This window comes from Talaromyces amestolkiae, assembly GCF_001896365.1.
Source record: "Talaromyces amestolkiae strain CIB chromosome Unknown scaffold18.1, whole genome shotgun sequence".
Lineage (NCBI taxonomy): Eukaryota > Fungi > Ascomycota > Eurotiomycetes > Eurotiales > Trichocomaceae > Talaromyces > Talaromyces amestolkiae.
Window position 1 is genome coordinate 617,740 of NW_024468054.1, and position 14,470 is coordinate 632,209.

At 45.7% G+C, this 14,470-nt stretch overlaps 5 protein-coding genes across 5 annotated transcripts; 2 read left to right on the forward strand and 3 right to left on the reverse strand.

Moving 5' to 3' along the window:
* Positions 1–1,256: 1,256 nt before the first annotated feature.
* BHQ10_008276 (uncharacterized protein) lies at positions 1,257–3,239 on the forward strand (the record flags this gene model as incomplete). Its single annotated transcript, XM_040881063.1, has 6 exons — positions 1,257–1,523; positions 1,582–1,910; positions 1,986–2,823; positions 2,884–3,002; positions 3,075–3,158; positions 3,215–3,239. The coding sequence occupies 6 exons, from the start codon at positions 1,257–1,259 to the stop codon at positions 3,237–3,239; spliced, it is 1,662 nt and encodes a 553-aa protein (XP_040736778.1).
* Positions 3,240–3,442: 203 nt separating this feature from the next.
* Positions 3,443–5,056, reverse strand: BHQ10_008277 (uncharacterized protein; the record flags this gene model as incomplete). Its single annotated transcript, XM_040881064.1, has 1 exon — positions 3,443–5,056. One exon carries the CDS (start codon positions 5,054–5,056, stop codon positions 3,443–3,445), a length of 1,614 nt encoding a protein of 537 aa, XP_040736779.1.
* A 285-nt stretch (positions 5,057–5,341) lies between these two features.
* Positions 5,342–5,752, reverse strand: BHQ10_008278 (uncharacterized protein; the record flags this gene model as incomplete). The annotated part of the gene is made up of 2 exons (XM_040881065.1): positions 5,342–5,507; positions 5,655–5,752. The coding sequence occupies 2 exons, from the start codon at positions 5,750–5,752 to the stop codon at positions 5,342–5,344; spliced, it is 264 nt and encodes an 87-aa protein (XP_040736780.1).
* A 2,947-nt stretch (positions 5,753–8,699) lies between these two features.
* Positions 8,700–9,063, reverse strand: BHQ10_008279 (uncharacterized protein; the record flags this gene model as incomplete). The annotated part of the gene is made up of 3 exons (XM_040881066.1): positions 8,700–8,722; positions 8,779–8,887; positions 8,953–9,063. The coding sequence occupies 3 exons, from the start codon at positions 9,061–9,063 to the stop codon at positions 8,700–8,702; spliced, it is 243 nt and encodes an 80-aa protein (XP_040736781.1).
* Positions 9,064–13,715: 4,652 nt separating this feature from the next.
* BHQ10_008280 (uncharacterized protein) lies at positions 13,716–14,159 on the forward strand (the record flags this gene model as incomplete). The annotated part of the gene is made up of 1 exon (XM_040881068.1): positions 13,716–14,159. The coding sequence occupies one exon, from the start codon at positions 13,716–13,718 to the stop codon at positions 14,157–14,159; it is 444 nt and encodes a 147-aa protein (XP_040736782.1).
* Between the last annotated feature and the right edge of the window lie 311 nt (positions 14,160–14,470).

Genomic DNA, 14,470 nt, shown 5'->3' on the forward strand with positions numbered 1-14,470 from the left:
ACGATATAGATCCGAGATCGGCCAAGTATCTACTTACATTAAGCCATTACAAGTTGTCGTCAATGCGACATTCGATGCGACAAGACACGGTTCAGGTTTGCTTTGTTGTCTGGCTAGCCCTAAGGACGTCCGAAATAGGAAGGAAACAGAAACCTTCCTATTTCGGCTAATCCGCTGAGAGCGCCAACTAGCAGTCCGACTCCAGAAAAAGCAGAATTTGTTTGTAGCTGCTGTATAATAAATATGCTACGTCTTGATAAATAGAGTGCTTATCAGCGAGCACACTTAAAAGACTAAATATTGCACATTACGTATCTGATCGCATTTTGACGAGGGATCATTGGAGAGGGTGACGATAACGTCAGCCCCGGCACAGTTGCGTGATAGCACGCCACAGCCAAACCCCGGCCTGGCCACGACAATCGGCACACATCCCCCATACAACTTCCTCAGTTCCTATGCACTCGAGAAATAACGTCAATGACCCTTGTTCTGTCGCAATCCTTTTATTTACGTAGTGTGGTTTTTTTAAACCTTCAAGTGGAGATTATATAAGCTTTTTGCCTTTCGCGCGGTGATCCCGTCCCTAATGGAGGAAAGAGTCCGTCTTAAATGCTCCGCTAGGAGCTTGTTGCTACGTACATACGTATACTGATGTTCAACCCTGAATCACCATGTGTTGTAACCAACATTTTAGAGAACTTGAGTGGTACTCGTCTCGCAAAGAGGAAGCAGAAGCGCTGTTGGCGATATTTGACTTTTTCCTCGACTCGCAACATTGCCCAATCACTGTCAACATGGGGATTCTTTGTATCGTGGGATGCCACCAAAGAAAAGAAAACGCAGCAACATGTGCTAGATAAAGAACGCACCCGGGATTGGCGCAACAAATTGATAAACTTTCATCCGTAGAAACGCCAGACTGCTTAATGCAGGGTAGTAAACCATCTAACGCGCATGGAACGTGCGAACTGTGGACCGGAGATTAAGGCACTTTCCTTGAATAACTGGACCTACGTATGTACCTGAACCGTCCATTTGCCAATGCGAGAACTAATCAGCCACGCATGAAAATAAATTTTCAATGTGTAAGAACATGGCTGGATCACGTCAATAGAGCAAGGATTTGCAGTCGGGTCTCTAGTCTTTAAATCGGAGCCAATCACCCGAATTTCAATTGCATCTCAGCTTCTGTACTTCTAGACAGATTTTGCCGGCACCAGAAGATTGTGTTAAAGACCGCAAGAGATTTAACCATGTCTGGCAAGAGTGAACTCCCAGTCGATAGCCGGTACGTCTCGAGTGGCTCCGACAACTCCGAGCCAGAGTATGCGGCTACTACAACAGGTCGTGGAGGGGAAGCTTTTGAGGCTTTGACGAATCGCGTCTCGGGCGGCGATGCGACGTTTGACCAGACGGAGGATCCGCGCTATTACAAGCCCATTGAATCCTATGAAGGTATTCACCGATGGGATCCCGAGTTTGAGTGGGAGGAATGGGAGGAGAAAAAGATCGTTCGAAAGGTGAAGACTCCGTTCCTATACTCAATACGAATTTCACAAAATTGACGGTGGATTACAGATTGACCTGCGAATATGTACATTCGCATGCCTGACATTCTTCGCCCTGCAGCTCGACAGAGGCAATCTCGTCCAAGCCACTTCGGACAACATGTTGACTGACCTAGGCCTAACGACCAACAACTATAACACCGGTAACACCATATTTTTGGTGTGCTTTCTCTTTGCCGAACTGCCGTCTCAGCTCATCTCCAAAAGACTTGGACCAGATCGCTGGATTCCGATTCAGATGGTCTGTTGGAGTCTGATCGCATCATGCCAGGCTTTTCTCACCGGTCGCTCGACATTCTACGCTACTCGCGCTTTGTTGGGGTTGTTTGAAGGTGGATTGTAAGTTTATCCTTCTTCTGACGAGGTCGAGTGCACCACCTGTTACAGACTAGACGCTAATGCAAAAAACAATAGCATTCCCGACACCATCCTGTTCCTGTCTTATTGGTACAAATCAAAAGAGCTACCTATCAGACTCAGCTTCTTCTGGTCAGCCTACGAATTTACAGCCATCGTCGGCGCCTTCCTGGCCTTTGGCTTCCTCCACATTCACACTGATACTGGAAAGGGTCAATGGCGATACCTATTTGCGTTGGAAGGTCTCATCACTGGCGTCATCGGCATCTTCGCCGCATTCTACATGCCTGCCTCCCCCACGCAGACAGCAGGCGGCCTTCGTGGAAAAGGTTGGTTCTCCGAGCGCGAAGAGAAAATTATGGTCAACAGAGTCATTCGCGACGATCCAAGCAAAGGCAGCATGCACAACCGACAAGCCATCACACCCAAATTGCTTCTAGAAGCTCTGTACGACTATGACATGTGGCCTATTTACATCCTGGGTCTTGTATGGCTGATCCCCACGAACCCCGTAAACTCCTACCTCAGTCTGGAATTGAGGTCCCTCGGTTTCGGCACATTCCAAACTAACTTGCTCACCATCCCGGCGTACACCATATTTATCATCAATCTCGGACTATTCACCTGGCTATCTGAGAAATTGAATCAACGACTGTTACTCGGCGCGTTCGCAGAGATTTGGAACTTGACCTTCCTTATTGCCCTCGAGGTTTTACCACGAGACAAAAGCGCTTGGGCTCGCTACGCCTTGTTGATCCTGTTGATTGGAAGCCCATATATGCATGCCGCAGTCGTAGCCATGACTTCACGAAACTCGGGCTCTGTGCGGACACGAACTGTGGCATCGGCTGTGTACAATATGGCAGTACAGACCAGTAGTATCATTGGAGCAAATGTAAGCTCATCCAGGTTTCTTCATCTTGCAGAATGGAACACTAATCATGATATCGTTTAGATATACCGGAGTAACGACGCGCCTCTCTATCTCAGGGGTAACAAGGTTCTCATAGGCCTTGCCGCTTTCAGTCTGTTCTTGTTCTTGTTTGCCAAAGTATACTACGATCTAAAGAATTAGTATGTACTTGCCTTTCACGTTTTCCGTTCATTGTTTGAGGTGGCAACCACTAATCATGTGAAACACTATAGCTACCGAGCACGAAAGTGGAATGCCATGAGCAGCGAGGAACGAGACGCATATCTGGCTGCTAACAAGGATAGTGGAAACAAGAGGTTCGTATTATCCCCTTTCTTGTTGTGTTAGAGCATAAATACTGACTGAACTCCAGATTGGATTTTAGATTCATTTCATAAACTCCACGGCGTTGTACAAACAACGTACGATTGAAAGGCTAGGGTTTCCAATACACGAACTGAAATTTCTTCTACTGTTCAGATCTAAATGGAATCATGAGGGAGAACCGTTGCTAAATAACGATGCTTTAGACAATAAATTAAGGTATCTTGAGATAAATACAAAATTGTATATCTAGATGTATCATACAGCACGAAAAATTCTAATTGATCAAATCTAAAGGATTCCGGTCAATTTCTCCTCTTATAAACTGGTGGACTTTAGATCCACGATCATTGAATTGATCACGAACTGATGAATATACTTCGTAATCAAGTTCATCTAATCCGCCACCAAGGGGATGCGCAAAGCCGACCTGTACGTTCTTCATCTTTGCCATACGTAGTTTTTCTAATAAATGCTTCCAAGAGCCATTGCAAAGATAGACTTCGTGAAGTCTGAATTCTATATGATCATCCTCATCGTCATCGACCATGGCTTGACTAACGATTCTCTCTAGATCCGTCGTAGTGAGAGGAGTCTGTGTTAAGTGAAGGGATCTCATTGCTCCCGATTCGCGAAACCAGTTAATTCCGAGAGAGGTCGGCGCATGACGGATTGAATCGAAACCAGCACCAATCCAAAACTCTCCTAGATTGATATCCGCGTGCTCAAGGGTTTTACAATCTAGTATGGCGCCGAGATATTTATCGAGTGCTTGTAGCTCTGCGGCGGATTTCAAATTCGATCCCGCTCTCCTCACTTCAGCGCCATCGTCATCGACATCGACGTCTATAGTCCAGGGGCCACAGCCACTGGCACAGCGTGGCTGGAAACCGAATTGAAATATTTCCATGGAATCCATGGCAGCTGTCAAGGAGCTGAGGGATTCTGGATTTGTTGGCAACCGAGTGTAATCTGGTGCAGTCGTAACTTGGATATCCAGGAAATCGACCTTGATMCCTTTTGTCCCGCCAATAGCCATTGGTATCTCAAACAACAATTCGATTGGTACGCCTTGCCGTATTTCTTCTGTTGGTTGAATCCATTGTGCATCCTCCCAGACCATTGGACGCGAAAAAACAGAAACAAGAGCAGTCTCGTGGCCAACATGATCATCTTGAGGTACACGAATAGTCGTTCCTGGACCGTAATTGTTGTGAAATTCACGATCGTAGATAGTGACTCGCCGGAGACCCTCAAACTTCGATAACGTCTTGGAGAGAACAGAGCTAAAATCTCCGTCGCGCATAATACTATCCTGGGATTCGTATCCAGTCTTATATAACTTATAGGCTCTCTGCAGGACTATTATGGGGCGAATTTGATTTATATCTGGCGCATCAACATTGTTGGCTGTCGATTGCTCTTCTAATTCATGATGGCCAGTATCACCTACGGTTTGGTCAAGACTGCGGATAAAATTCCATGCGATCCGCTCGAAATTCCAAATACTGCCTTGTTGCTGTTCTTGTTCATAGTACTGTTGAGGAGAGGTTCTCTGCCTCCATTCTGATTCTACAGACGAAACGAAATTCTCGAAACTTGCTGCCACCCAGGACTGATAGAAATGAACTCGCAAATAGACCTCCCGCACCCCCTTAGCAAGGCCAGCATCGGCAGCTATTACTTGTAAGCGATCTACCGTCTCTGGTTTAGTGATATCGACGTAGACTTTGCGGATTAGAAGATGTGAGCTCAAGGCACAGAAGCGTCGACAGGTAAGGCGAATGTTTGGAATCGAGCCGGTATCCTTCCACTTGGCCTGCAAGTCCTGGAACTCGAAGATAGAGACTAGTGTTTCGGTTGGAAGTCGTAATATCCCTGAGAGGGACATTTTTCCTTGATGAAATGATGTTCAATAATCTGAATATCGAGTTAGACGATGTTGCCTGATCTTCTCGATACGACCTGCCAAGAGACAGCACGTGGTTTCCCCACACCTAACGAATCATGCGATTGGTCGTGATTTCTCTTCTGTGTATACAGCCATTGTTGACAACAGCAGCATGAGATTGTCGAAACACCAGGAATGCTTGTTCCATATTATCATCGCATGCGAGACCTATACATAGATCGCTATATAGGATTCGGTAGTAACACTCCCAGTTCACTACAAATCCTACTCCCCAATGACATATTCACACCCATCCAACCCTATCCAAACTTCATGGATCTTCCCAGCAGGCACATCGACTCTGTCTCCGACGCCAAATGTCTCCTTCTTGATCTCACCGTTGTAAAGCGTATCATTATCGGTCGGATAGGTGATGGTGAGATTGCCTCGTCTGATCAAATGAGTTGTTGCGTCGTTGTGAGAATGAGGAGGATAGTGAGCGCCGCTTTAAGTGATTTTGTAGACTGTTAGCATTCTGTCTCGCATCTGAGGTCTTTCAGTGCGTATTTCGTGCTCGAATCATGGAGATTGTACTCACCTCGAGTCTGTCCAGGTAAAGACATGAGGAAACCCCCATTCTTTCACCATTTTCTCGCATTCGGCGCGAGTGCCGATCTCATATTTCTCCGACGACATATCTGCTGTTTTTTTCTAATTCATCAGCAGCGAGGATGATAGACAGATCTAAACGACTTCCGTTTCAAAAGATCGACGAGAATTATGAAGTTGAGTTGTAAGATGTTCAAGGTTGGAGATGACGTCGCCATCGTTGTCGGGCAAAGCTGTCATTGGCCCACACGTGACGGGGGAAGCCCCATCGGAAAAGTCATCCGAATCCGTATTGATTGGTGAGCTAGACGTTAAACTGTTTTCACGTCGCGAACTCATGCGAATAGTCTGACCAACCTCTTGAACTAATACAAAGGCGTGTCGTTTTCTAATTACATCGATCGCAGATGAAAAGCGCAGATTTCGACTGGGAAAAGGAAGAAAGAGCAACGATCGCATTATAATTCCAGCAGAACGAGGATCGCCTATTCAAACCTTAAAGAAAAGACATCGGATTTTAAGGTCGGTCTGGAAAGCTTAATACGGGCTTACAAAATTAGTAGCAAGCAGGAGCTTCTGGGTTTGTTTTCTGGGATGACTGTTTACTATCAAGAAGCGTGCTGAGTCTGGATCGGTTAATACGCCTCGCACTTTTAAAGACGAAACCTTCAAATCAAGTAGTTACATCGAGTTAAAAAAAATATGTCCTACATTCATTCACTTACAAATGACCTCTGTCTCGGTAAATCATGCCCCATTCAACTAATACTTTGACTCCTGCGATCACTCAAACCTTCAATGAAATATAGCTTGTAGTTAGTTAACTTCTACGTCGAATTCTCAATCCCGTTATGTCGGGGGAATTACTCCATATCCTGTGGATGTAGAATGTCGCTATTCATGTTGTGATACGCAGAACGCACCTGTATCTAACCGTAGATGTCTTAGTTGGCTGTCCGTCACGAGTTAATTCTCGATATCAGTACGTATTCGGCATAGTACTCGGGGGATCGAGATCACTTCGGCATTTAACCCGCGCATGTCGGGTGAAGATTTTTCAGGAAAGGTGCGACCGGACCCGAGCAAGTACAGTGTACTTTGTAGGGTTTGCACTGCATATTCGTATCAGCTACACTGCAGACGCGCGAATCAGCCTGCATCACCCTCGAGCTTCAAAGGTTTCACATTCCATGAACGTAAGCTTCCATTCCAGAAAACTTCTAAATCAGTTTTCTAGCGATGTTCTGCTCTGGAAGCATGACAGGAAAGGTATCCGGAGCAGATCCCGACGGAACCCCATTTGGTCGTCACAGCGGTCATGCAGAAGATTGTAATATTTCAATGCGTTCCTGGCTGGAAAAGCTTCTGCTTTTGGTATCAAGTGTTTCCTCGCCGATAGGTCAGGTGTGAAGATGTCGATTACAACGACAGCTGGCTAATGTAGCACAACATCCCGCATCAGATTCCTCGAGATACGATGTACGTTCGATTGTCAATAATCTTCAATTCGTGTCACGGATTCGGTCAACCCTAATACCATGGTAAGTACGTACCATGAACTGTCCTAGACCCACTCGTCTGCAATACTCTGTATTGCCAACGACTTTGAGCTTCGGCAATCTATGGAGTGACTCTAATCAATCTCGGCACATAGTGGGCTGGGAGATGGTCAGTCAGCGATACCCTTGGGTGAGCAATGATCGTCATTATCTATGTGACGGTCTATCATAAGCGTCTTGCTGACCATCAGTCGTAAGACGGAACGAAGAAATCCTTCACAGAAAGTATCCAAAGCCCCCCAGAGCGAATTTTCACTAGCCCTTGGAAAGTAGAAGCCTAGGATGCGACGCCGTGTGCGCCTATTTCCGGATTCGTTGTTTATAGGCTTGCCTGGACTCGCCCCAGTCTGGCCTAAGTAAGTGCTAAGAAAGAATTGAGGGTTTGAGGGCCCAATATGGACCCTATCGGCTGTAACACCTATGAAAATAGCCTGCATTGGCTCGGGTCCATCTTTGCATAGCGTTGTTTGGATTAAAACCGCTCCGTTATGCCAATAAAGCCTATCACGGGATGACACGAGAGTTTCTGCTTTATGCTTTTCTGTCCACAGAACATTTCTTTTACATACCGCCAGACGCATGTCCGCCGAATTTTGCACATCGACACTTCTTAGAGTTGTTTTAACCTACTGAGAGATGAAAATCAACAAAGCCCTCATCTTCCTCATCGGCAGCGTCGAATAACTCGGGGCCTGTTGACGACTTCCTCACCCATGAACATCCGTCGAACCCTCTCCTTTCGCTTTGAACCTGCCCAAGCGAAAGAAAAACACACAGGACATTGACGTCGATGAGACTCTTGCGAGTCCGAATATCGAGTGACCGTCATACTCTCGTGCAGCTGCCTCGTGATTGCCCAGCGCCAGTCGACCCTCATACAGCCTAATCGAACGCCCGTTTTCGACGTCGTCAATCAGTCTCACAACATCCAGTCGAGGTCAACATGAATGAGATGAAAGATAGAATAGCGAGATAGAAGGCTATCTTTGAGTTCTGCAGAGTTCGAGGTAGGTAGACTGGGTCAGGGGGCAGGTGCTTACCCGCGAACTGAATAAGGTCATGTGCTCTTTCCTTCAGCACCAACCTTTTCCCTGCGACACAGGAACGATAAACAACTTCAGCTTGCCTACCTCATTCAAAAACCCAGTCCGTCACGCTTCCTTCATAGTACCGATTACGATTCCTTTCTTGCTGAAGACCCGATCATAGTCCACACTGAGTCGCTTCTCCAACGACGAACCTGAACGCAACTACCTCGCTAGTCTACTTGAGCAGACCCTCGAATTGAGAAAAGTAAAATCGTATTCGTTACGATGGAAGAGACAAAACACCATCATATGAGATCGAAGCCACAAGCACCCTTCACCAGAACCTTCAACAGCGGATTTATCATGAGATCTTTAACATGGTCGGGCTATAGACAGGACGCTCCTGATCATACGATACATTATATGTGCCGTCACATCCTTCTCTCGCTACTCGGATTCGATCTCGTCCTCTATCAAAACCAGTCAGTGCTTTCATCACATCCTCTTATTCTTTGTACAAACATACCATCTGCCAGCAATGAACAAAGGGCCCCACAGATGTGACATGCCTTTCCAGGTATCACCCAGGTTTCGCGGCCAGCCTGCTTGCAGACTTGGCACTGCACGCCAGGCATCTAGGGCTATGGATCAGACCAGGCCAGTGAAGACAAATGAAAGGCGCAGGGTTAGGTCAACGTACTGGGAAAGAGAATGGAACTTCACTGAGGCAAGCGGCGAGATGAATGAGCCCTGTATGCTGGGTAACTTCGGGCACTCGTGAGCTCGCCCAGAAGTTTCCAAGAGCATTCATTGTGGTAGCAGGCTTGAAAAAATGTTTCGATTGGTAGTGTGAAGTCAGTTCCGTGTGGTTCCAATTCTTGTTGCTTTGGCCGAGCTCGAGGTCGTTTCTCAGCATAATGTAAAGGGGTTTATATATGCGATTCGAGAACTAGCATTTTTCAGTCAATTCAAAGGTAATTGGGTACGAAAGATCATCGCAGAGGGGTGCTATTTCCGCTGAGCATACCAAATGATTTCCAGGATGTCAAAGTTTCTCGTCAACTCGCAATGCATACGATGAATATCATGCACAGTCTCTCTGTGCCACAATTTTCCAACACTGTGAAGAGTCTATCACCTTCGATTCAATGTGTTGTTTTTATAGCTTGGTGCAATATCGACGCATGCAAGCGGATCACTTGCTGGCATGCATGACACCTGTGAATGAGATTCACTACTGAAAAATGGACGGATGCACGCTAGAACTCAATGGAGAAGCATTGTGGTATCTTAGGGTATCACTGAAAGCTTCAAAAAGCGTCATTCGTTTGACAGGCACCGTCTGAGAGGGTATGAACAAAAGGAGCTCCGATAACACATGAAGCCGGTTGGAATTATGCATGCATATGACTCCATCCTTCTGCGCTATTCCAGAATTGCGGCATCCGAGGAGAACTAGATTGAGCTCATGTGTATTGAAAGATGGTCCCCTCAAGCAATATCTATGCTATTGCATATGGAACCACACCAATGTGTGGGGACTGGCCACTGGCTACAAGCTAACAAAGCCAATGAGAGCATTGTCACGAAACAACTTCAGTGAATCGTTACCAACATCGGCTATGAATTTCATTTCATTCGTCGAAAATTGAGGACGGAGTCGAATATGCATATTTCCATTGGGCACCTACCACAAATCAGGCATTTGAGATGGTGGTTAATGCGGTGTTGGAGGAGAATTAATGAGGAGATGGAGAACGGACAACATTCTATCACACCAACTTGGACTTGATATCCACGCCATAGTCGGCGACTCCCGTTCGGAAACAATCAAGTTGATAGATGAACCACACCCATGGCCTCATTGCTTGAACAGCATTACGACCGCCAGATTCGGCAAATGGCATCAATATTCCACTTTACCTATGATGAGAGGAATTTGACATCGTGCAGCGCTATATTTCTATACTGATTGAATAAATCGTCTTTGGTTCAAAGTACAATTACTGACAGTCGATACATTCATTAGATGTATAATGAGCTGGCTCTGCTACATATGACGCGGCTCATGACAAAATACTGTGGGGGTAGGCAATCTGAAGTTACGGAAGCGAGAAGATGAGAAATATCATACGGGAGCTAGGAATCAGTAAAGACCTTCTCAAAAGAATGCCTAGTTGCTGGGCGACCTGTCTATGTGACTTGTGTACGGGATAATTCGGAGTTAATCTAGTCACTGCCTGAATTCACATTAATTCTCAGCTACCTAGATACCTTGACCACGAATGATTCTAGCGGTCCTGATCAAGCGAACTAGAGCGAAACTCTAAGATCGGCATTGCTTCTCCGGCCGACTCACTTTGGCTTTCAACATCGAACCAAGATCAACTAGGATCGGTTCCGTTGGAAGGGATTCCCATCCACTCGCGTGCATTGTACTTGGAATTGACATTGAGTCCTCGATGTATCGAAGGCAATGGATCGATCCTGTACGCATCGAAAACTGGGAAAGTTGCATGGGAAATTTTGGTCTTGAATTTCTAGACGCTTGACTCGATAAGTAATCATAAGGCGAGTCTACTTTGAGATAATTTAGCGTCTCCGATGACCTCCACAGTTGAAATACACTGCATACGCCATTTCACCGGGATCGTATAGCCAATAATTCCGCGTATCCAACCCATCATCATATTACTTTCTGCATGGTACCCCTGCTCCTTCAGATCATTGACAGTTCAACAGTAGACTTTGCTTCTGCACAAACTCTCAATTACCAACACACTGATTAACCGCATTCTGTTGATGCATGTCGACACTAAATTGAGTTATACAGTTGTCTCCGGAACAATATAAGGAACACGTTTCAACGCATTTGAATCCGTGCGGCACAGCATCGGCATAGCTCAGATGCTAGCGTTTAACGAATACGATCCTTCGCTCGTTTATTCTCTAGACTATACAGAACAAGGATGAGGGGTCTCCTTCTCAAAAAGAGAGAGCCAGAGTCGGAGTGGAGCTGACATAAACTGTCTTTCACATCGATACCCACACACAAAAGGACCTTCCCTTTCAATCGATCAGATCCCATTTGCGCGACGACATCCGGTTCCCCCTTGGCGCCTATCCCTTCATCTCTATACTCCCTCTCAAGCTGACTCAAAAAATAAGTACGGACGTGTAGTACGAGTTTGGATGACCTCGAGAAGAGGCGGCACAGTGACTGTCGATTTTTGTCAAATCGGATGCGCGCCATGTCTCTACGGATGTGACGGCATTGATGTCTAAAAAAGACTAATTGTTAGCACTTCGTTGGATCCATGGTTCTGCTGAAACGGGAAGTCAACAACATCTGCGTTGACATGGCCGGGATTTAGGCGATTACTCTTCCGTCTAAGTGCGTCTTTCGATCCAATGATAGCGCGGAGACAATGAAGGATAAAAGTGATCTTCCAAATTCAATCTTCTAGCTGAGGAGATGCAATCACAGTCCGTATCTGTACTAAAGGTGGCAAGGATAACCACGCGGAATGTATAGAGAGTTAATCCTTGATGCACGAAGACACTAAGATGAGACTGTGATCGGAGATTCACCGAAACGACTAGCTAGATCAGTCATGACCTTGATTAAGCATCAATGCTCCACATGTGGCGTGGTGGGATTGGCTACGGAGTCGTCGTGCTCATGAGCCTGCAGCTCAATTCGAAATGTGAAGGTATCTGGGAGCAGACACGAGTGGATTTCCAAACATTTTCGTACATGGGTTTGCAGATCGCTGATTTTCGGAATTCTCTTGCTTATTGTCCAATGGGAAAGCAGGCGCTTGTAAGTCCCGTAGCACGGAGTCAGCCTGAATGATAAGAATCTTCTCTGACGAATTGGTACGAGGTGGTGAAATCGACTAATTTATTCATGCCGAAAAAATGATCGGGTACATCGTCCCATTCGAAGAATTACAAGTCAAACTTCGAATCAATATGGGAAGTGGTCACGGCAATATTTCCTTATTTTGGAACGTTGTGCCGGGAAATAACACCACCAATCTTCTCGATCTGCCAAAAGAAAATTCTTGAAGGATCAGATATCGCGGTTGTTCATGCAACACGCATAAAGGCGCGGTTTACACGACGTGTGAATCGATTCTTCATGATAGTCGGCAAGTAACACGCATTCGTGGTTAGGCTACCTTATGTTACACTGCATATCTCCGGAGAAAGAAGTCCTGTCCTATGGGACGATCCATTCAGTTGGGTAGCAAGGATGATGCTGGAGAATGCAGTCGAATAGGTGTTTAGATTGCGTAGGAACTGCGATTAATAGCAATGCTTAGGAGGCTATGGTCAAGTCTGAATAATGCGTTGTAGCTGCCTATTGGAAGTTCAGTCTAGTCTATAAGTCTATGATACGAGATCATGCATAGAGCTATTACGGACCATCGAGGCTGAAGGATATCTAAAGCGTACTATCGTTTGACAAATCTCGAATTCAAGGGTCTGTTAATTCAGATCTGCCTAGGGGTTTGATGTTTGCCTTGCCCTTTTCGGCTTACTCGCCGGTCCCTTGGGCGTTTAGGGCAAATATCCTTCCCCCTTAGTCTAGGCATGCGAGTACTCTTGGTGGGCTCTAAGTCCCGGAACAACCCTCATCTTCGTCATCATCATCCTCATAGAACTGTGAAGCCTTCACCCTAACGATCTCTTACTCGGCCTCCTTTACACTTATCATCTTGCTATGTATGTTGAGGTACATATTAAATATGCAACTCGCTTCTACACTCATTAGCCCGTTATCGACTGTATGAAAGCCTAAAGCTGCATGATATAACCTAACTATAACGAACAGAAGACCACCTGGGCAATGCATGCACATGTGAGTATGAGGCTAAGAAATCTTGATATGAATATGAAGAGTGTTCCAGATATTATTGACCAGATAATTCATTATGCCAGAGGGCTCTCCATTCCCATATGAAAGGAACCTTCTACTTCTTAGATTTAGGCTGTCGAAGGTCTTCTACTTCCAAGGTTGTCAACCTTGTTATTGTTTGGCCGCTTAGCACTAATAGACTCCCATCCCATACCAGGCAGACAGGCAGGCAGACAAGTTGGCAGATTGCCTTTTTTACATCGTTATCAATGCATCAAAGTCCAAAGTTGTACGATACAGCTTGGCTATAACGAATGAAAAGTGCGCTCTTCATATCAATCAAGCAAGTATTATTCGGAATACGGAGTGCTCCGAATTATTACTGATTGACAGGTGTTAATGTTTGATTGCTTTCCTTTCCTATGTGGATTGAATTCTAGAAACCAGATCCAGGCTTCGGAAGGCCTTCCGTTCTAGGTATGGCTAGGAGCAGCAATCTAGCGCACAAGCGACATGATCCTCCTAAAGCAAACGATGAATTTATAGAAAACACAATACATTGTACTAGACTAGCCCGCTGGATACAACACAAAATCATAATGATGAACCCAATCCCAATTCCGATCGCTATCAGTCTCAATCCCAGCCCGAGCCCCAGTCTTATCCTCACTCTCACTTTCACTTTCACTTTCACTCTCATCCTCATCCTCATCCTCATTCTCAGCTCCTCTTTCAGTTTCGCCCTCATTCTCACTTTCGCTCTCACTGTCACTGTCACTGTCACTGTCGCTATCCCTATCACTACTACTGTCACTATCACTTTCACCTTCAGTCTCAGTATCAGTCTTATCCTTATCCTCATTCTCTCTCCCACCCGCAGTCTCGCCCTCAGTCCCACTCTCGCGCAATTCTTCCATTATTCGTTCTTTTTGTATCAATTCTGCTTTATGGGCCTTCTCGTTTACCATCAGCTGCAGCAAAAAGTCGTTGAGATCCATCTCCTGCACTTCACTTTCCGACAGCCGAAAGGATTGAAGATATGATGTTTGTTTCAACTTCATTGCTTGCGAGCAATTTCCTCAGATCCGACAGCGGCCTTGGACTAGAATTCGAGTCTTTTAGGGTATGACATGTAGATTGGTGCCGATTTGAATTTGCGTTGCTCTACGAGTCAAATTTTGGGGCAAGAAGGGCTTGTTGGTATAAAAAAAGAACCCTTCTTACTGAAGAATTGCCTGAATTTATATTAGAAGCATGACATTGTGGCCTAGCCAGCTGCCTGTTTGTCTGCCTGCCTGTTTGGTAGGGAAGTCTATTAGGGCTGAGCGGCTAAACCCTAACAACATTTGCCTAC